Source organism: Orbicella franksi, chromosome 9 (assembly GCF_964199315.1).
Source record: "Orbicella franksi chromosome 9, jaOrbFran1.1, whole genome shotgun sequence".
NCBI lineage: Eukaryota > Metazoa > Cnidaria > Anthozoa > Scleractinia > Merulinidae > Orbicella > Orbicella franksi.
Genome location: NC_138153.1, coordinates 23,737,243 through 23,759,169, shown reverse-complemented (window position 1 = coordinate 23,759,169; position 21,927 = coordinate 23,737,243). Strand labels below are relative to the sequence as shown.

The 21,927-nt window shown below is 40.3% G+C and overlaps 1 protein-coding gene across 2 annotated transcripts in view; it reads left to right on the top strand.

Moving 5' to 3' along the window:
• The first annotated feature begins 2,384 nt into the window (after nt 1–2,384).
• The window catches only part of LOC145497931 (sodium- and chloride-dependent GABA transporter 2-like), a 35,179-nt gene continuing 15,636 nt past the window's right edge, over nt 2,385–21,927 (top strand). The window contains exons 1-7 of one of the 2 annotated variants that reach the window (XM_081477807.1): nt 2,385–3,178; nt 9,821–10,007; nt 13,327–13,458; nt 18,568–18,853; nt 19,625–19,757; nt 20,337–20,471; nt 21,300–21,403. In XM_081477807.1, coding sequence (XP_081333933.1) covers nt 9,878–10,007; nt 13,327–13,458; nt 18,568–18,853; nt 19,625–19,757; nt 20,337–20,471; nt 21,300–21,403 — 920 coding nt within the window. In that variant the 5' untranslated portion in view covers nt 2,385–3,178; nt 9,821–9,877. Of the gene's footprint in view, nt 3,179–9,815; nt 10,008–13,326; nt 13,459–18,567; nt 18,854–19,624; nt 19,758–20,336; nt 20,472–21,299; nt 21,404–21,927 lie in introns of both variants that reach the window. The other variant, XM_081477808.1, reaches the window with a different exon arrangement.

Below are 21,927 nucleotides of genomic sequence, written 5' to 3'. Positions count from 1 at the left end.
CAGAGAAATCTAAAGGCCTTGGTTCAGGATCTGGTGTTGAGTATGCAAACAATGGAAGAGTGCCGACATTGTCTTTGGTACTCTGGTTCCGAACGGTTAGTTGACGAACTGGTTTACCAAAGCTGTCCCTCCAGTCTCTCATTAACTTCTGATCATCTTTTGCCATTTCTACTGATGATGGAACAGTCAAGGATGGCAGGTCTCGAAATGGGAGTTTCATCTCATCTGGTACTTCATAATAAGAATGTGGGGAAGTGTAGTAGACGAAGCCACTGTCAGTGAGTTGCTTCAATGACTCACGAATGGTGGGCGCAAATAGATATGCAAACTCGAAGGCAGTCGGCATGTCGTTTCTAGAAGGCATTTGGCTGAAAAAGTTTTCCTCAACAAATGTCAAGGTGGCGACTGTTTGAGAAAGCTGTCGAACTCTGGGTTGACCTCTTTCAGAAAATTGCTTAACCTTTACCCTTTCGCCAAGATTATTTTAAGGAATCTAAAGTAGATATTTGGTGAAAATGGCAAAGGCAGTAATTGAGTTGGTCTTCTCTACCAGGTTACCGATGAAAAACTTATTGGTGAGGAGAACTCGTATTACCCTGGGGTATGTTAACGACAATGAGACATTGTCTACTTAAACATCTTTTTTTGACCGGTGACCACCTTATTAATAATTTACACAGCATTGTTACTCACCAATGAGACAATATTGTCCTGCACTACTGTAAAAACGGGTCCTCAAATTTTCCCACTCCGTCTGCGTGTTGGCCATGTGCGTTTTCTCAGAACAGGCGACACCAATTTCAATATTGAAATCGCCGATTTGGTTCCTTCTGGCATCAGTTGCCAATCCATATTCTTTTCTGAGATCTTTTTTCAGAGTACACAAATCTCGGTGAAAGTCTGACATCACGAAAATGGTATTACTGCAGCCAGATTTCTTTGAGTGGCCGTATTTATAGCCCTCTATTGTAGTGTCGACTGTTAGTTTCGAGCTATCTACTGTGGACACTGTGGCGGACGTACTTTCGTTGACGGAATTCTTGTTGGCAAACTGAGCCATAGTCATCTGAACTGATTTCGGCCTCGACTCTTGCTTCCGTTTCTTCACTTCGCAGACACCTGATTGCTCCTCATCTGAGTGGTCTACACAGCTCCATTTTCTTTTTCTATCTTTCCTGTCGTAATTGTTTGCTAGAGTAATGAAAGACAATTTATGACTGATATTTATTTTCAGGCACTACTCAAAGGAGTATTGCGTGACCGCAAATACCAGATACCCCAGAGGCGATCAGAGGCGTCGGAGATCTGTAACCAGACCTAACCACAGTCTTCCTTCAATGCCATGTGTCTCTTTTGTTTCTCAATACTTACGCAATTTCCAAAGCTTTGTGACAAATCGAATTTTTTTTTTGATCGCAACGTAACTGTCCCATCAAAACTAGTAACTTTCGTTTTTTTAAAATTCATAAGCTTAAAATACTTTAGAACTCGAATTTTCCTGGAGTTGTTGAACATTAGAGATTAGATTCTCAATTTTTTCCGGTGTCTACCCCCCAAAAACATCTAAGATGACGTCAGAAACCGTGAAACGGTTTATTTAATCTTTTTACCAAATTTTCCCTTGGTAAAAAAGTTCCAAGGAAAATTCTGAAAATCTGACGAAATGTTAATGAACGGAAGACTCTCCCTTAACAGTTACCGCACGGGTTACTTGCTCTACCTGGATCAAAAGTATAAGTTGATGACTTCTGATCCCTGTTCATGACCATTCATGACAGATCCAGAGTTTTCCGTGTTGTGAAACCATTTATTCTATAATTTATGGGTTAGCGCTGACTCATAGCCACGTGTTTTAGATAACTGGGAATGATATAAGACATATAAAAGCAGAAAGCCCGAAGGCTAGTAACGTCCCTCTAATTTTCATTGACGTTATCGTTCTTTTAATCTGAAGATTTACGCTCACCTGGTCTCTTTCTTCTTTCTGACTTTTCGCGCTTTTTTTTTTTCCTTCTTGTGCTTTTTGACCTTTTTGTGTTTGCCCATGTTGATGCCGTCAGTGACCGTCAGTGACCAGTCAGTGATACTTGATAGTGACGTATTTGAAGATAGAAGAAATGATCCGAAATCGCTTGCAAGTAACGACAGTAACACGAACGCGACAGTAAAATATCTCCAACAGATGACAGAAAGATGGAGCACGCGCGCACGTGGGTCTAGCTTCCTACCCAGATGCTCTTTGGACTCGTCATGCAATCCTCCTGCCGTGACGAGCCCTAGTTGGTTAATTAATTTTTAGTTTTTGTTAATTAATGTCATTAATGACGCTAATATATTTCAGTCGGTAAAATGAGACGTATTTATGACTTGTTGTATTGGTTTTATTGAAATGTTATTGACGTTATTGTTTAACACATTCACTGCATTCACAAATCCGAAATTCGCTGTCAGTCTATTTTGACATTGGTGTCGCTTTCCCTATTTCGCTGAAGTAGTCTGTCGTTTGTCGCCAGTTCGTAGCTCTCATGTCGCCGTTTCAGGGCCATGTCGCTTGTCGGAATTTACCCCTAACAGGGCCTCTATTATGGTGGGTAAGTTTTCCACTGTGCCTTTAGAAATCGACGTTGAAAAGCAGTTTTTCCTTAATATCAACAAAACGTCGTTATTTGAAGCTTTCAGAAAACATGGCAATAGTTAATCGGCATTGGCAGGTCAACTGTATGATAGCCATGTGAGATACTTACAATACGTAATACGCGCGAACTCTGAAGTAACGATTGTGTTTTTTGGCTGCCGTCAATCACAACTGCGGCGACAACAGAAAAAACAAACAAAATTGATCGAAATCTGCCAATCACAACCCATTGGAGTAAACCCCTGAGGGGTCCTCTAAGACGAGGGCGAAACACGAGAACAGAGGTCGCGTGTTATTGGAAGGTCTAGTATTAAATGACTAACCACAGGGAGCTTAACAACTTTCACAACAAACTCCGGTTATTTAATGTCCTTTTAAAAGATTTTTTGAGGTCAGTACCACTTTCAGAATATCCGGCATTGGTTATTTTTGAACTGATAAGCTTTTCTCGACGTTAATTATCGGCTTGTAATTGTTTCCGGCTGACAACTGAGGAAAAGGAGTACCCGTACTTGAGACATCTGCTGGCAGGCTAAACTGCAGGTAAGGCTAAACTCAGTAGTTTTTGCTGCTGGTCTGACAGTGGTTCAGTTTACAGCCATTATAGCCAGGAGTCGACTTTAGTAGATATTTCACAGATCAATTTGTAGAGACATTTTTAGGTCATGGACACCTGTTATCATCTCACAAATTTATGTGTACGATAAAGCGATTTGTCGCGGTTTCTAATGCGATGCTACAGTCTTACTGATCAGCTTCAATTTCAGCGCAATTTGAGCGTGATTTCGTTAGAAGTTCTATGAAGCGCGATGAAGTGAGCAGAAGTTTTGAATATTAGCAGAAGCATATCACCTAGTTCAAGGTCATATGCTTCTGATATTAGAGAATGCACTCACGTGTCCTGTACTGTATATCTCCTTTTAAAACAACATGTTACAAAAGTGTTGCTTTCGTTTTAAGTCAATCTCGTCCCAGAGCTCGCGCGCTTTCGTGCTTGCGGCCTGCTGTGACATCACGCTGAAATCACGACCCGGAATCGAAGCTGCCAACGGTTGAAATGGTCTACTATGCGGCTCCTATGCCACTTTTTGTTGTAATGCATTGAATTTTGCAGCTGTGTTTACATTATAACATAACATAAAAGGATGGCTTTGCATTTTTCCACACTGCGTTGTTTCAATCTCCCTTCAAATAATTCATTCATCAAAACTTTCGATTTTTGACACTTTATATTGTGAAAGTGAAGAATGATCATCGCAGTAAATTTTCCAATTTATGCAATTGGAAAGAAGAAGCCTGAAAAAAATCAGGGCTTCAACGGGATTTGAACCCGTGACCTCCGCGATACCGGTGCGATGCTCTACCAACTGAGCTATGAAGCCCCCCCTTAAAAAAATGTAAAAAATGTAAATGTAAATGTAAATGTAATTTGTTTACTCACGGAGCACCAAGGAGTTCACAGAACTCGTTCAGAAATGTCCGTGCATTCAAGGATCGAATTGGAATTAGAGAAATGTTGGTTTTTGAGGAGAGGGGAAAACCGGAGTACCCGGAGAAAAACCTCTCGGAGCAGAGAAGAGAACCAACAACAAACTCAACCCACATATGACGCCGGGTCCGTGAATTGAACCCAGGACACATTGGTGGGAGGCGAGCGCTCTCACCACTGCGCCATCCCTACTCCCCAACACATTGGGAGCGACGTCAATTAATTGAGTTCATATCTTCCCGTGCGGAGTGAAATGATGTGAGGTATATATATCTCTCCAATTGCATAAATTGGAAAATTTACTGCGATGATCATTCTTCACTTTCATCTACTACCGCAGTTCAAATATACTTCACATCACTTTATATTGTGTTTGTCACGATCTATTTTTGGGCTAACTGGAAATCGAGGAAAACGTGACTGGACCAGGCACTAATTTTATAAAAAGCCTACTTTAATAAGCTTGAATTGTGTTTTTGTATGTTTTTACATCACGCGATACACGATTTTGTTCGCTTGTCACGCAAATCAATCGTCAGGGATTACGGCACTGCCTTCTGCATTCCAGTGCCTGTACTCTCTCCCTTCCCTGTCCTATAGTTGAACCCAGGCCGGAGAAAAGAGATATCAAAATTCAAAAGAAAATAAATAATATAAAACTGGTAAATGTAAAAATGTGCCATTAATCACAAACCTTTCCGGCATAGCCTTTCTTCAGTGTGAGAATTGTCAAATAACGATTCGCGTGACTCCTCTGAAAGAAGCGCAAGCTGAGCACGCGGAAACTAGACGAGGGTGGTAAAGAGGGAAGGGTCTAGATCATGTTTCATGGAAAACAAAAAGGTGTTTTCATAATTCACAAAAAATAAAATAGACATTGAACGTATCACTGAAAAAAAAAAGAAATTTCTTAAAATTCTTTTTTTTTCTCGTGATACGTGAAATGTCTATTTCATCGACTACAGTCGAACCTCCTCTAACGATCACCCCTCTTCAACAGCCACTTTTTTTGGTCCCGGCGGACAGTCCATACATCCACTCTTATTTTAACCTTTCTACAACGGTCAGCTGTCCACAACGGAGACGGCCACTAAAACTAGTCCTAATGACTGCCAAAATAACCTCACGGCAGCAGCCAGTTAATCGGGAGTGAATCAACGACTGACGAACGGTGTATACAGAACCCCATTTTTTTGCTTGTAAAAGGTGGCCAGACTCGATTTGTACCGCGCGTTTTTGGTTTCTGTTTAGTTTCTGTTTTATTGATATTGTTTGATTTATATATGCTAAAAATAAAGAAAAATGTAAAAGGTTTCACACAATCGTAGAAGTGCTCAATGCAAATACATACAGAGCGGAATACTATAATTAAAGATAGAGACCGTACGGACAGTTACTCGAGTTTCACGCACGAAGCGATCATCAGACTGTGCCGTTAGAGGTGGGTGGAATACAATTTAGGCCCAGTTCAGACGCCGAACTTTCCATGAGCCGAACCAAATACATTGAATTAAGTACATGAAACGTTCGGCGTCTAAATCAGTTAAGAACGGCTATTTGAATTTGAAACGGCCCAGCCGTTCCTCCCGCCTGGCTCAGCCGGGAATTTCGACTTTGGAACGGCCTTGATTCAGACGTCAAACTTTTCAAGAGTCGAACCTAATGCATAAATTATTATAACGTATTTTACAAGCAGTTTTCACTTTGCCTGGAAATCGCTGACATTTCGATGTGATTTGCTTTAGTCTAAATAAAGTTCCGCGAATTAAGTTCGACGTCTGAATCAACAGGTGTACTTTTGATGATTTGGGTCGGTCCAAATTCGAATTTAGTTCGGCTCATGAAAAGTTCGGCGTCTGAACTGGGCCTTAAACTAAGCTCATGGACGACGGTTGGAGCGATCCTGTTTCTGATTGGCCGCGTAGAACTTGTTTTCGTGTCTGCACTTGGTAACAAGTTCAGATCTTTTGTTCAAGAGAGTACATCTGTCAGCTGATAGTATGCAGAGCTTTTCCGTCAGACACAAATTGCAGCGTGACGGGTTTCCCCTGTAAGAGCTTGCTCGCGTGACAATGGACCACTTGATCGAAAAGTCGGTGTTATTGTCTTTCAGGTCCCAGATGTACTTTGATAGTACTGTGTCTTGTGAATGCTTGCAAGGTCTAAGACAATAACACCGACTTTTCGATCAAGTGGTCCATTGTCACGCGAGCAAGCTCTTACAGGGGAAACCCGTCACGCTGCAATTTGTGTCTGGCGGAAAAGCTCTGGATACTATCAGCTGACAGATGTACTCTCTTGAACAAAAGATTTGAACTTGTTACCAAGTGCAGACACGAAAACAAGTTCTACGCGGCCAATCAGAAACAGGATCGCTGCAACCGTCGTCCATGAGCTTAGTTTAAATTGTATTGCACCCACCTCTAACGGCACAGCCTGATGATCGCTTCGTGCGTGAAACTCGAAACTGTCCGTACGGTCTCTATCTTTAATTATAGTATATGCTAAAAATAAGCATTTTTAGTTGCACCCCCCGAAAAAAAGGTGTCATATTACACCCCTACCTCCCCATAACGGCCACGTCTCTACAACGGCCACTTTCCTCTGTCCCCAATGTGACTGTTATGGAGAAGTTCGACTGTATGCCTGCCTTCTTCGTCCAAGCGAGATCATTTACCGAAGGAAACATTTACTGAAGTGAAGTTACTAGACCTTGCTACATTCATACAGTGCTTACACTGGCTCAAATAACCCAAGGGAATCTCTCAACTCTTGCACTGCCTCACCAACAAATTGTTGTCATTGCCTTCTACTCTATGATACTGGGGGACAAAGTCGGCTCGCTGATTGTACGCTGAGTATGGATTATTATATGCGAAAAACAGTGCGGATACGTTGAATATGCATCCTCCCTGGTGATCTTTGTGATACAGCCGAAAATAAATACTGGAAGGTTGCCGCCAGAAAGTATGAAATAATACTTCTCAAACTCATTCGTAATTCATCTAGTTAAAACAAAGAAAGTCACAACCGTTAAGGAGGTTTGGATACCCGGTCTTAATTAACATAGATTTTGACGATTTTACTTCTCCGTTTACTCCTTAGTTTTTGTTTCAATCGAGAAGATATATCAAACACTCGGGACACTGTTTCATCGGCTATCTAAACACCTCGAATTTGGTCAGAAATACTCCGCTGCGCGTCGTATTTTCAACGCTCTTTTCGATGTTTGAATATTCCGATGAAACAGTCTCTCGTGTTTGATATATTACTTATACCTAATCGTACCTTTTTGATACGCTTGAGTGGCATATCAGGCGAGTTTGGTCGAGCCATGGTTCGTATTTTATTGCGAGTTGTAGTCGAGCCAAAGTGCCCATGTGCAACCGAAGCGTCCCAAAAAGGTACGATTAGGTATTTACCGTACTCAAATTCGGCCAAGTGAGCATAAGATATCGTAGTCATCAGGTCAGTGACTTGATATCGCAGGATATCGGGACATAAGAACAATGAGAAATACAATGCTATCTTTTCCGCCGTAAGGACCAAAGATTCTCTGTTTTCTACCAGGGGTAAAAAGAGCAAACTAACTCGTGGTCGAAACGGGATTGATCTTGGCTATACCACGTAAACCCTAATCATTACCCGCCCTCAGCCTAATCCCCGAGATTTGGTGTAGCTACTTTTTAGAGGCCATATCCCGTAGCCTCTTCAGGCCTTCAGTTAGTTGGGGATTTTCCCGTTCTTTGCGGCTTCTTCGTCCATGTCTTCTTAATACCTATTGCCGTTGCTGCAATTCCAATTTTGTTCATCTGTCCACTTGGTCTTTCATTATGGCCACGAGAGGAGAGACGCCGCGTCACTCGTTGAAAGGTCTCTGACCACCGCCATATCGCATTTCTTTTCCAACCAGAGGGTATACCAGATTCTGGTATACCGGAACGACCTTTTGTTAAGTTTGCCCACAGGCGTTCTTTCGCTTCCTCTCCCCGCCCTTTATTTCTTTTTTCGCGCGTCGTTTTTCGCCCCAACTAACTGAACGCCTGAAAGAGGCTAATACCCCGGGAAGGATACTCTCTTAAATGGGCTATATAGGTATGTGCACCCCTTTTATATGTGTATGGTTTTTGAGTGGTTTTGGTCTGAAAAAGGGTGTAGATTTTGACCATTTTGGTCTGAAATAGGGTATGTTTTTCACTCTGGTTTGGCATTGCCTATTTTGTTTGCAAGGAGCTTTTTTTTTTGGTATCAACATTGGTTAGCTTCGTTCACATTTAGAACCGTGCACTCATTTTAGAGGTCTGAAATGGGGTATTGATTTTTCAGTCAGGTCTGAAATGGGCTATGGAAAATCACAGATTTGGGTCTCAAATTGGGTACAGGTTCCTGGTTCCACCAAAGTCTTTGAGGAGTATTCCCGGGGGATCATACAGATAGGTATGCTCGGTCTGCGATGATTATATACAGTGGAACCCCGTTAACACGGTCAACAATGGGCCTTGAAAATTTGGCCGTAATAGCGGGGTGGCTGTATTAACGACGAAGGGTCAAATTTCATCACTGGTCTAAATTGAGTGGCGTTTTAACATATATCACAATTGCACTCCTACGCATTGTGGAGGTCCTGGACGCGGTTCTATAAAGTCCTTCCCTCTGGGTGAGTACGTCTGTTGGGCGGAATAGCTGTGAAAGATAGGTATACGGTATATGATTGACAAAGGCGTCCTTTGGTATCACTGACATCTATGAACTTTCTGTTATCAGCTTATTCTTCCCTACTGGCGCCAGTTTGGTTTAAGTTCGAGAAATACCGTTTATTTTGTCATCTTCTCGTCGGTATCTCTTCTCTAATATGCTATTCTCCATACAGTTAAATCCTTTCAGTAATTTCTGTCTATCTCTAGTTGGCCTTTGTAGCGGTTACTGAGTTGTGCTTACTTCTTTGGAATTCTAGATTGGCTGGGGAATTATCCTCGGTTTATTGTTTATTATTTCTTCTCCACTCCTGCACGTACTGGACTCAACTGAGGCGTATTTCGTCGTCCCTGAACATGCTATATCTGTTTAATTAAGATAACGAAATTTCTTGATCGTTTGTTTACAACTGAAAAATTAGAAAAAAATTCCTCCTTATTCGTACACGTTGACACTTTGAATCAAATTTTTGAATTACTAGTGATCAGATATCGACGGCTAAATTCGGCAATGCCCGGTTCTTGTGGCAGAAGAAGGTAGTGACAAAATCCCTGGCAATCTACTTTGTCCAGTCCCAAGTCCAGTCCAGGTTCCAGTTCGTCCACGATCCATTCCATCGTCCAGTCTAAATCTTTCAGTTGGCCGGCGGAAAGAGCTGCCACACTCCTCACCAATATTTCTCTCTCGCCGTTTCACGAACTGCTCCCCAACAAACCAAACGCCTGCCTACCGTAAAACTATTTTGAACAAAGAAAAACAAATATGAATGCGTATTTTATCATCGTAATTTTGGAATAGTTTAGGACTCCATCTTCGCCCATTTTCCCGCCGTTTCCCCCAGCGACCAAAGTGGGCGTAGGCTATTGGTTCAAAAGAGAGAAACAGAAATAATTAACTAACTGAACATTTGGTTATTGTCGTTAATATGCACATGGATCACGCAAAATAGTGAAGTGCCATGCCGGTGGCGTGCGTAATTCTACTCCTCTTTTCAAGTTCAGGTTCGCAAAGGTGAAGCGTCTCCGATCAACCATCTAAGTTTTAGAGCTTGTTAGCTGATGGCTTCCTCCGAAACCGTGCGAGAAACTTGGGTTGGAAAGCTCGATTTCATCCTTGCGCTGATTGGATTTTCTGTTGGTCTCGGAAACATATGGCGTTTCCCGTATTTGTGCTTCAAGAATGGAGGAGGTAAGCTTTCGTGATGCTACAGTGATAATACTTGACATTCGATATTCAGTTGGTGTGCAGAAATCTAAAAGTGTACATCTTCAAGTCTTTCACACCGCCATTTCGATGTAGTTGTTATTATAAACAGTCCAGTTAGCCTAAACAACGCTCCAGTTAGCCTTCCTTATTTTCTAAAAGAGCCAGTAGGGATTTTTTACCTTGCATGACTCCCGTAATAACTTAATTACCGGTAAATTGTTTTATGTACACCTTATCACGGTTTTTTGGTAACACGCGTCCGAAATGACAGTTAGTTTGTATGGAAATCTGATGGCAAATAATTAATTCTTCAAAATTGAAATCTGAACAATTTATGAAAAGCAAAGTAAAGATACTAGACTAAGGATTGGACTAACCAAATATGCAGCTGTGCTAGAAAGCGTCTAGTCGCGTTTAAATGTACCACACATTTGTGTATGCTTTTTTTCCCGCAAATTTGTACACGGTCTTCAAGGTCGCTCCACTTCGCGGAAAAAAAAAATCACAAATAAGTTTAAGGTTATATGGAAAAAAAACAACAACAAAAAAAACGCGACTGGACACTTTCCAGCGCAGCTACATCCCTCAGATTTGGTTACATCATCTGTCTCCTACTCTAACTTTGCTATTAAAAAATTCTTCAGAACTCGATGTCTTTAAAGAAAATGTGCCATCGAATTCCCATACAAACACTGTATTCGGAAGCGTGTTTACTACCCGTCGAGAAGGCTTCCAAAACCGTGTTGTGGAAAATATCTGTCAGCGCTATTAATCGAAGTGCTCTGTGAGCAAACTCATGAATGTCGGAATGAATGATGATTTATACGAGCTAACCTTAACAAAATATGGGAATTTATTATATGGAGAAGAGTGTTTTACTGGGAACTAAACCACTTGTAGATTCCATGCGCCACTTCATCCGGGACCCGAGTGGCGTATTTTCCGTATGTCACCTTTGTGAGTGTCGTATCGTTCAATGACGTCACGATTCCCGCCTTTTGCTTTTGTTGAATTGGTTTCTCCATATAATAAAAAGAAGATTACACGTTGGCTCGAAGATATGAATTTTATGTTCGAGTGGCAAGAACAATATCTCACGAGTGAGCGAAGCGAACGAGTGAGATATTGTTCTTACCACTCGAACATAAAATTCACATCTTCTCGACACCATGTAATATCCTCTATATACTTTTCATAGAGGAAATCTTCCATTAAGGGAAGGTACGTTTTTAATTGGGGCGGGGGGCGGGGTGGGCCAGGGCTTTGGAGGGGAGGGTCATTAGTAGACTTTTTACAATTTGGGGAGGGTCAAACCTGTTTATTCACAACCGGGGGAGGGTCACAGTTTTTTTTGGCAAGGAAAAAATTACTCCATGTCGCTTAGTTGACTCTTATTTTTTAAGAAACACACGAAGTGTATAGAAATCTAAAAATTGTAGGTACAAGCAAAGCTACCAGTCGAGATTAATCTAAATTGTTTACAGGTGTCAAAATATTATATCAAAAAACTGTCTTGTCCCAACTAACGTAATTGTCTCTCTCGACCAGTGCCCACTTTCGTCCATATTTTGACGGCGATAATGTTTCTGCGAGGGGTTCTGGTATAAAATCAGTCTCTGGTGACGATGCGTTACTTAAACTTCTTGGGCTTGACCCAGCAACTTGATCTACTACATCACTTTGCGAGTCAGTTTCAACCTCGGAAAGTAATGAGGTCACTTGTCGCTGTACATTTCTTAGTGGGGGCTGCCGAGGTTGTTGACACGCCATTGAATTGTACAGCAAGCTGCCGATGTGATCTTTGGTCATTGCAACCTTTTCAGCTTTCTTCCCTTTGAAGGTGATCTTGTGATGAGAAAAATACAAGGATAGCTCGTCCACCTTCAAGGACGACAGCTTATTGGAGTTGTACAGTCCAACCCAGTCAATGTCATTGTACTCCCGTTTCAGCCGTTCCACTTGCTCCCTTTCAGTCTCCTGTTTCTTCTGATCTCCTTGCGCATTTTTATCTAGGCAAGAATGGCGAGTGGGCAAACAGCCACAATAGCCACAAGTTGCTCCATCTGACCTCATGAAATCCTCGCCTTCACCACAAGCGCATTTCCCTCTTTCTATTCCTCGCACATCCTTGCCCATTTTCAAGTTTTCACCATGCAATCACACGCCATGCAATTAACTGCTTTGTGTGAGGACACGGTTATGTGAGTAACACTTCCGGTTAGTTATTATCACTTCCGGTTATTTTTGTCTTGGAGGAGGTGGGGGGAGGGTCAGATGTTTTTGTGTAGGTATTTGTGAAGGGTCCTGCATTAATCCATTCTGGGAAGTGGGAGGGCCACGACTTTTTTCGCAAAAAATTTCTAAAATACCGCGACCCACCCCGCCCAATTAAAAATGTACCTTCCCTAAGCAATAACCAAAGCTTCTTTAACCTGCTGGCTCCCAAATAAATTGCACGTGAACCACCCCTAAATTCCCAGGTGATTTTTTAACATTTCAGAGGGAGCGTGAGTACTAAAAATAAACCATATGCGCAGTAACCTCACACACAACATCAGGTTTCAAGACATTGTTTATTTCAAGTTGAATGAATGAAGGGCCAAAATATTTAAAAATGTCAACAAAAAGAACTCAACCTGATATGTAAAACTGACAATCTGAGAACAAGAAATTATATTTCTTTTTTGCCATGCAACAAAATGCCCAAACAGAAGCTGACAAAATTGAACAGGCGAAATCAGTTAATTATTGACTTTGTAGGACAAGCAAAACCGAATACAGCAGAATTTCCATTCTTGTACTATAACGGCCAACATTTGAGAAGACAACACTGAGAAAATAAAAGCAAAAGTAAAAACCAATTTGAAAGCAAGAAATCAAGTAATTTTTTTTGCTGTGCGATGAATTATTATAGCGCAGCGAAAGAAAGATGAAAGTCGTAAATCAAAAAGCAACTAGGGATGATAGAACTATCTTCCTGACAGTCTCAATAAGTTCAGTCAATGATTGCCAGTTAATAATAGAACCAGATCATATGCGTGTTTCATCTTATCAACAAATCAGATAAGCTTGCATGTCAGGTAATATGGGGTGTAATTATGTAACATATGTTACGTAATATTCTTCTTTTGTGCTGGGTTAGTGTAGGAGTTGACACGTGCAAAAAGTGTAACTAATAAGATAAAATTAAGTGGCCAGGGCGATCCTAAAAATGCACGTTTATGCTAAAGAAATGTCCTTCAAACATTACTTATTAAAAGACAATATTATAATACTAAGTTTCTCATGATCTTAACCATAGGATGTTTTTTGATCCCGTATCTGATCTGTTTGGTGCTCGCGGGAGTTCCCATTCTAATCCTGGAGGTTTCTCTGGGGCAATTTCAAGGTCAGGGAGGCATCACAGCATGGAAAATTGTGCCGTTATTTCAAGGTACTGTAATTTTATTTTAATTTTTCCCATTTGTTCACTGTTCACAGCTTTTATTATTCAGCTCAATGTAATAAATATAAATGTAATTTAATTACTAGGTTAATTTAAATGTGAAATAACATTGCTGCGCCAAGTTAAACAGAAAACAATATTGGGTGATTCCAGAATATAACCATACCCTACCACAGGTGGCATCTTGGAATTCCAAGGGAGGGAGAAGGGGGCTCTTGGACCAGAATTCTGAAGGCATGGAGGGTTTCAGCTTTGAATTCCCAGAGGGGGAAGACGGTGAAATCTTTGCTTGAAATTGCTGATCTGGTAACTTTTCTAGTTTGTAAATCAAGCACGAACTGACCGCGGAAGCAGGATAAGATCTATCAGGCAGGTGTTGGCATTCATCCAGATGAGTGAGCGGATGGGTCGTGCAGCAAGCTCTGCACATCAAAGACACCTTAAAGTTGATGAATTAGTCAATAGATTAATAAAATATAAAACAAGTCTGTATTTCTTTCCGATCTAAAATTTTCAATCGATGATCTTGTTGCGTGCAAAAAACCTGCACCAGTCTCTCATTACCAAATGGAATGCCTGACAGATTTGTAAGCTGCATTACTAGTGGTCAGCATGCAGTTACTCAATGAACAAAATTTTCAATATGGCGGGTGACAGCACATCGTGAACTTTACTTTTATCTTCCACTGGTATCAATATGATCTACTCTCCTGAAAATATGAAGCTAATTAACAGAAAACAAAAAGTTTTATAATTTTTGATGGTAAGCAAATTCAAGATAACACTTAGATGGGAAAGCTATGGTGTTTTGCTTGACCGAAAATTGGGAGCAGAATTTTCTTGGAGGGGGGAAAAGTGCAAGTTTCCTGTTCGTGCAAAGTTTTAGGCACTCAAACAGGAATTCCAAAGGGTCTGGAAAAAATTCCAGAGGGGAGGAGGGGTTAATGATTTTGGAATCCGGAGGGCATGGGGGTAAAGCATTTCTTAAGGCAGGGGGGGGTTAAAATGTTCATGCTGCCTGTCGTATAGCCTGATTCTCAGACGTCCGAGGTCGTTCACGGCCTCTTCACTACCCCTCTCTCCCTCTCCCGTCTGATATACTCTGTGCGAGGTTGTGTTCATGACATCAGAGTCATTGTCAATTTTCACCAATCAGAACGGATGTACCACATCTTGAGAAGTGTGGAATGTGTGGAATGTTATTCAACATGAAAGCTTTCGAGTTGGCTGTGCAAACTTGAATGCTTGCTAAGTTTTGGCATGGAAAAACTGTTCTCTGAACAGTTCAAAGTGCTCAAAACGTTTGTTTGTGGTATTTATGTCGTTAACTTGCCAACGGGATTCAGAAAGTCGCTTGTGTTCCAGATGGCTCCTTTAATTCATGCCGAAATCACAAGGCCACGATGGATTTGAAGTGAGTCCAATGATAATAATTGTGATATCCCCTCCAGTGAGCTTTATGGAAGATCAAACAAATTTCTTACGGAAATTTGGTATATTGGCTGGCTCGATAGGAGATCTGAAGATTGAGAAAGGAGAGTGCTACGTGGTATTTTCGTTGCCAGAGTCCTTACTAGGAAATGATCGGTGGTGAAGGTTTCCTGGAAAAACCGGACCTTTGTATGAAAAGTATTTGTTGAAATATTCTGTGTAAACAGTTTTGTTTTTCACAAATTCATTATGTACTCACACTTAACAGCCAAGTACATCACTAAATACAGTTTATTATAATGATACTTAGGGAGGAACATTTCATATTCACTTATGTCAAACAAAAATGTACCATTTTCTTTATTCCTTTTCAAGCAAAACAAGCCATGATCGAATATTACATGAATATTATTACACTTAAAAAACTCAAAAAGGGGCTTCAATATAGAAATTGCCCACACCTGTACAAAAGCTTTTGGACACTGAACCAAGTTCGTCTGGTGGAGGTGAGAAGAAATTCCTCCCAATGTTTACACATGCTGGAAATGCCCGCACAACGACAGGACCACCTGAGTGCCTTACTGCTTTGTATCCAACCATCGAAACTGCAGGAGGTAACCCTGTTAGACTTGTAATCTCCCTCGCCTCTAATACTGGTGAAGGAAACCTTGTTTGATCTTGAGGTGGATTTGTAGGAAATAGAGCTTTCTTCATGGGCTTCGCTTCCAGCGATCTCGCAATCCCGCTTTGCCAAAATCTGATCAAGGAAGAACCCACATGAAATTGATTTGCTGACTTTTCCATGCTTCATTTCTTACGTGCATTGTGACTGGCCCTTGCTATACAATAGGTGCTTTGACATCATGAACACAATCTTGCACAGAGTATATCAGATGGGAGAGGGAGAGAGGGGCCGCGAACGACCTCGGACGTCTGAGAATCAGGCTACCTGTCATAGGGTATGAACATTTTCTGAAATCGCCCATTGATGGCCAACAGATTTCCTCAGAGTTGGTGAACGGGGTGGCTGGGGGATTTGTGCAGGGGTGCCTTGATTTTACAGCTTGTCTTTGGATGTTAAGTCATTCCACATGTTTTTTGCTGCGGGACAGTTCTTTTTGAGCTTTCTCCCAGCCCACCTGTTGCCCTTTTCTTCATGGTAAGTATGTGGTAAGTATCGTTTGTTTCACTGTTTTTTGTTGACAATGCATGGTGGTTGCTGCTCTCAGGGTTGTCAAAACCCTGTCCATTTGTGAGTTTGCCAACAATATCTGCTATCCTATGATTGGCTAAAAATTACTTTTGGCAGCCATGCACTGACATGGGTTCGTCATGTGTGCATTCAAAACTTTTGTCCAAGAGTAATCGGCAATCTGTGATCTTTTGCTGTTTACACAGTTCCAGAATCTACAGGTATAATATTATTGCCATACTTTAATTCACCTCAGCAAGCTATTCATTGTCAAAAGAACATGATGAGGGTTGATAGTTTTTAATTATATTCCTAAACAGTTTGTTTATCTGCAGCTAGCTTGCAGTTTGTGAACAGGGTGGCAAAGGGTTTTTGCGTGATGCATGATTGCGTTGAAATTAGCAGCGTGATGCGTGATTGAGACTAAATTAGCGGTGTGATGCAGGACAGGACATAATATAACCTGATGCGTGATTTTTTATTTTACAAGCATGTGGTGCGTGATTTACCAATTAGATTTCCATGATAAGTAATGTTCTTTGAACAAGAAGGATACCATTCGTTCAAAGTAAATAGTAAATAGAGTCTTAAAAAAGATCAATGAATCATGGCAGAATTGTGACACCATTTCCTGGTCTTTTTCGTCCTTTTCTTGACCTCTGATGTCTTTGATCTTCTTAGATCTTCATGGTATGGCATGGATTGCAATAGAGTGAATTTTTTATTTTGGTCTGTCCAAAGACCCAAAAATATCGGCACTGACCAATTTTTTTCGGGCTTGATTTCTGGTCGCACATGAAGCCACTCGATAAGGCTAAATTCTTGTATAAACACTTTTAAAATGCTTTTATGAACAATGATGAAATGTTTTGTTTTTCGGTCCCACTGTATCTGTGCATCAATTTCTCCAAATAAACACGCAGTTGACATGTTTAATGAACTTTTGTTTTCTCTGAACGATTTTGAAAAATCTGCCTGCCCCACCCATGCACTTCGTCGTCGTTGATCTGTTTCCCCAAAATTTGCCAGTAGGGTTCATATTAGGAAGAGCTTCAATTTTGATCCAATTTTTGGTAAAACACATACAGAGTTTGCTCTAATGCGACCCATGCCCACTATAGGTCTAAACAATTGTGACACAATAGCAATAAGTCAATTGAAAATACTTAAACTTTGCGCAAGGACTATGAGCTTCTGTGTTATTTTTGCCCATTTTGTCGACCAATCATTTTTGGCAGTGCATCAGACCCTATCTAAATCTGGCTATCTTATGAAAGGTCTGAAAGAATGTCATCCCAAACGGCTGAAACGATAAGATATGTAAGAGTTTGGTGTCATTTTATGCGGCCCGAGAAGACTGTTGTCTTAGCAATGAGAGACTACACAAGGAAAATGTTTGTTTACCACTTAATGAAGGTTGTCATAAAGACCTAACTGAATTCAAAAGCCACGTTATGTCATTTACAGACACACAAAAATGTTGCTATACAGAAGAGGATTTGCAGGGATAAAGCTTTGGCACAAATATTGCCTGTATATCAAAGCATGGCAAAAGTGGTGCAGGCATCCTCTCCATTTGTATACAAGATCCCTGCCAGCTTAGCCTGTGAACAGGCTCCTGATTGTGTCACAGGGGAAGGAAAACAAACAGGCAGGCGGGGATAACTGAGAGTGGTCTGGAGAGGGAAAAATCCCACCCGCTAGCTAGGCTCGCTTCGCTCGCCATATTTTATTCTTTTCGTGGCCGTCGATCCAGAGCCTGTTCACAGATGGTGCCAACCCTCCTAGATTATTCAATTCAGGAGCCTCCAGGATACAGACTGAATCTCCTGGTCTCCTGGACGGGTCACCACTTTTATCTTGGCCAATAATTGTGATTTTCAGCAGAAAATGTTTGGAATATTTGCTGATGCATTTCTGTGGTTGAATCAACAGAGTTCTCTTTTTGACGACACTTTAAGGGTCGAGAAAGTAAAATTGGGGATATACTTACTTCTTTTTACATGACCCGTGATTGCTGAAAAAATTCTCTGTGATGCATGATTTAAAAGAAAAATTCAGCGTGATGCATGATTGGTACTGCCCCTTTGCCACCTTATGTGAAGCATGTGTTGGACAGCGTGGTCTTGAATGAAGCCAGTTTTGGTTTGATTTGTCTGGTTCTTTGTTGCCTGTTACGTGGTAGAAATTCTCTCAGGAATAAACTGTGGAAAGGTTGGAATTTAAGTGATTCCCCACAATTAATCTGAAAATAACTAAAAATTTGATTGCATATAGATGTAAAACCCAACACACATGGCATTGTGACGTAGGTTGTGCATGCACAATCAGAAATTGAGCAGTTGCAGGCAAAGGTTCTCTCTTTTCTCTCACTGAGCAGAGAGAGAAGGGAATCTTTGTTTCACAGGGTAAAGTCAGTTAAAAGGTCATTGAAAGATGATTTTGATGATGAGGTTTTGTTTCTGTTTTGACAGGTATTGGATATGCAAGTGTTGTCATAGTGCAGTTCCTAAACATTTACTATATTGTCATCCTTGGCTGGGCTTTGTTCTATATGTTTGCATCATTTACTTCCAAACTGCCATGGTCTCACTGTAACAATCCCTGGAATACACCACAGTGTGTTGATTTAACTGGGGCTGGCCCTAGCTCTTCAGGAAATGGACAAAATGGCTCTGGAATGGGAGTATTGAATGATACACTCAATGGCACTCTTTCACCTCTTCTTGAAAAAGTATCTTCCAGCCAAGAATATCTAGAGTATGTCAGCACCACTCAATTTTTCTAATATTTTGTCCATGACATAACATTAATTCCCTACATTTGATATCTATAGACAGTTTAGGTAGGACACAGGGCATGCTGTTCCACTAATTTTTTGCCATTGAATGTTGTCAAGTTCACCTGACTTGTTTGGATTTTAAATAGCAATAATGTCTAATTTACATTTTAAATCATAATAATATTGGGCCCAGATCCTTTCAGCACTGGATTTAAAGTTTGAACTAGTTCCAAAAACAGGTTTTGGGCTTTGATTTTCTGTATCATTTTCTGTATTTTCTGTATCACCATCTCATTTCCTGCCCATGCCAGATTTTTAATATACTGTAAATCCTCGAATTAGCGCCTGGGGCGCTTATTTCAAATTTAGGAGAAGACGGGGGGCGCTTAATCGAGGGGGGCGCTTATTTAATTTTTCCCAAATTGTGCCTTGACATGATCATTTTTTTAAATACATCATCTACACATAAACAACAACATAACTTGTTTATTGACATAAAAAGCTGATCCTCAAGTTTAAGTCGCGGCACCATTAGAAATTCAGGAGGTCGCAAACTGAAACAATGCACAAATCTAATACTGCACGATGAAAACTATACATTCTTTTGCTGTCTCATTACTCGTCCACAAAATAGGGGGAGGGGAGGGGGGCGCTGATTCGAGGATTTACGGCATTAATTAACCAATTAATTTGGTTAAGATTGACAAAAAAGTTCATCTCACCTTTGTTACTTTTTACAATTTGCCCAGGCGTCGAGTTTTACGAATCAGTGGTGGTTTAGATGAACCAGGAACAGTCAATTGGGACCTTGCATTATGTCTGTTACTTGGCTGGATAATCTGTTATCTTTGTGTGTGGAAAGGTGTTAAATCTACTGGCAGAGTGAGTTACTACAGTACATGATATTAACTAAAGATAATTATGGTTTGGCCTGCACAGGTGTCGCATAAAAGCAATTTTGATGCATTTTATTTGACAAAAATTGTCAGTGTTATTATTGTTTTTTTGAGCGTTGTTTTTGTTGCATGGGTATGTGAGTTGTTTTGTAACAGATAATTTATTTTGGGATCTTAAGTTAATTTTTTTGTGGATGGTGAATTTATTGAGAAGGAAGTGGAAATAAGTTTATTTGTTCCAGACACCAGATCTGATGGGAAAAGGAATAAGGAAAGCCAATTTTTTTTTTTATCTAATATGGAGCCAGCCCTCAAAGGCAGCACATCATGATTGGTCCCAAAGGAGATCTACTGTGAACTATGAACTTCATTGTTTGAAAACAACCAATAATGATGATGATGATGATGATTTTTTTTTTTTTGATTTGTGATGTGAGGTATATTGTTGTTAGAAGTATGTTTGGATCTTTATGTATATTTTTCCAGTTAATGTGTTTTTTTAATTCATCTGTCTGGAAATAAGGGCATCATGTTGACTGAGCAAAATGGCTTGATTCCATCCTAGGTGGTGTATTTTACAGCCACTTTCCCATATGTGTTGCTGACAATAATCATGTTTCGTGCAGTGACGCTTCCTGGAGCAGCTGAAGGAATCAAGTTTTATCTCAATCCAAATTTCACACGTCTAGCTGATGGTCAGGTAGAACAGCAGTTCATGAGATATGATTCCATGTCAGCCAATTAGTCTTCTGATTTCATTATAATTGGGAGGAAAAGTTACAGAAACAATTTAGCCAAGTCACACATGAATCTTGACCTAATCTTGAAAGTCAATGAAGGTAGAGGTATTAATAAAGGAATCATGATTTACACAATATACATGAATGCATGTCTCTCTTGTAAATTTGTTATTTTGTCCCATTTTGACAAGCATTTTTATCAACCTTGACAGGATGCTGAGGATGGCATCTTTAATTAAGTCACATTTTAGGGCTATCTATAATATTTTCTCACACATGTGAGTCACAGCAATTGATACAATACCTTTATCGACCCTTCCCTGGTGGGGATTTTCAGTCACAATACAAATAAAACAAAAAAGGAAATCCTAGCTGACATATTTTTAATTAAAATAAGCATTATATTGAGCACATGTATGCATTCTTTATCACATCCGAACTCCAAGAAAAATTAAAACATGGACCTGTGTGATTTTGTTATGAAGTGTTTGGAACTGTGACCAAACATTCCCTAGATGATTTGGGATTGCTATATATCTTCATACCTGAAGCAGGGAATTTACCAAGTAATACCGAATAACTCAGATCAGATATCCGAGCCACCTTCACAATTATGATTTTCTTTATTATAACTTCCTTCAACAATCACGATTGTACAGACAGACCTTTCTCTTCCAACCTTGGCTGCAAATTATCCAGGGGTGTTCTAACTATTAACAACAAAGATCGTTAATTTGGAGGAAGAAGAGAAAGTGCATGTGTAATTATGCTATTTGCTGTACATGCAGGTTTGGCTGGATGCTGGAACTCAAGTGTTTTTTTCTTATTCTATTGGTCTTGGTACTCTTATTGCACTGGGAAGCTACAACAAGTTTAAAACAAACTGTTACAGGTGAGTGGCACATGTAAATGACCTTGCCAAAAATGGTAGTACTCTAACTCAGTTTCAATTCATGGATAATTTGTAACATGGATGTAGGTACACTCCTGAATTTTGTTGTTCAAGTAGATATCTGTACCCCTACCACAAAGGTTGTTTTGGCTTGACCCACCCTCCCCCCTCCTAAAAAAAAGAAAACTCTCTCTGGAAATTCTCGTTGTAACTGATACTTTCCTTTTAAAATTTTAATTCGCTCTTTATAAATACATATTTTCGCTCGCTCACGATTGGTCTAAACACATCCCGTGGCCAAATATTCTGCAGCTAAAACTGGTGAATATTCGAGAATATTCCCCAATTAGTAAGAGTAAGAGTAAGAGTAAGAGTAAGAGTAAGAGTGTGGCTTATGTGATAGCTCACATCACAGTTATATAAACAGTAGCCTACATTTGGGATGAAAATATGCTCGGATATTTGTCCTTGGACATTATCTGTATCTCAAAACTCACACTCAGTTTTCCTTGAGCTACACTCTC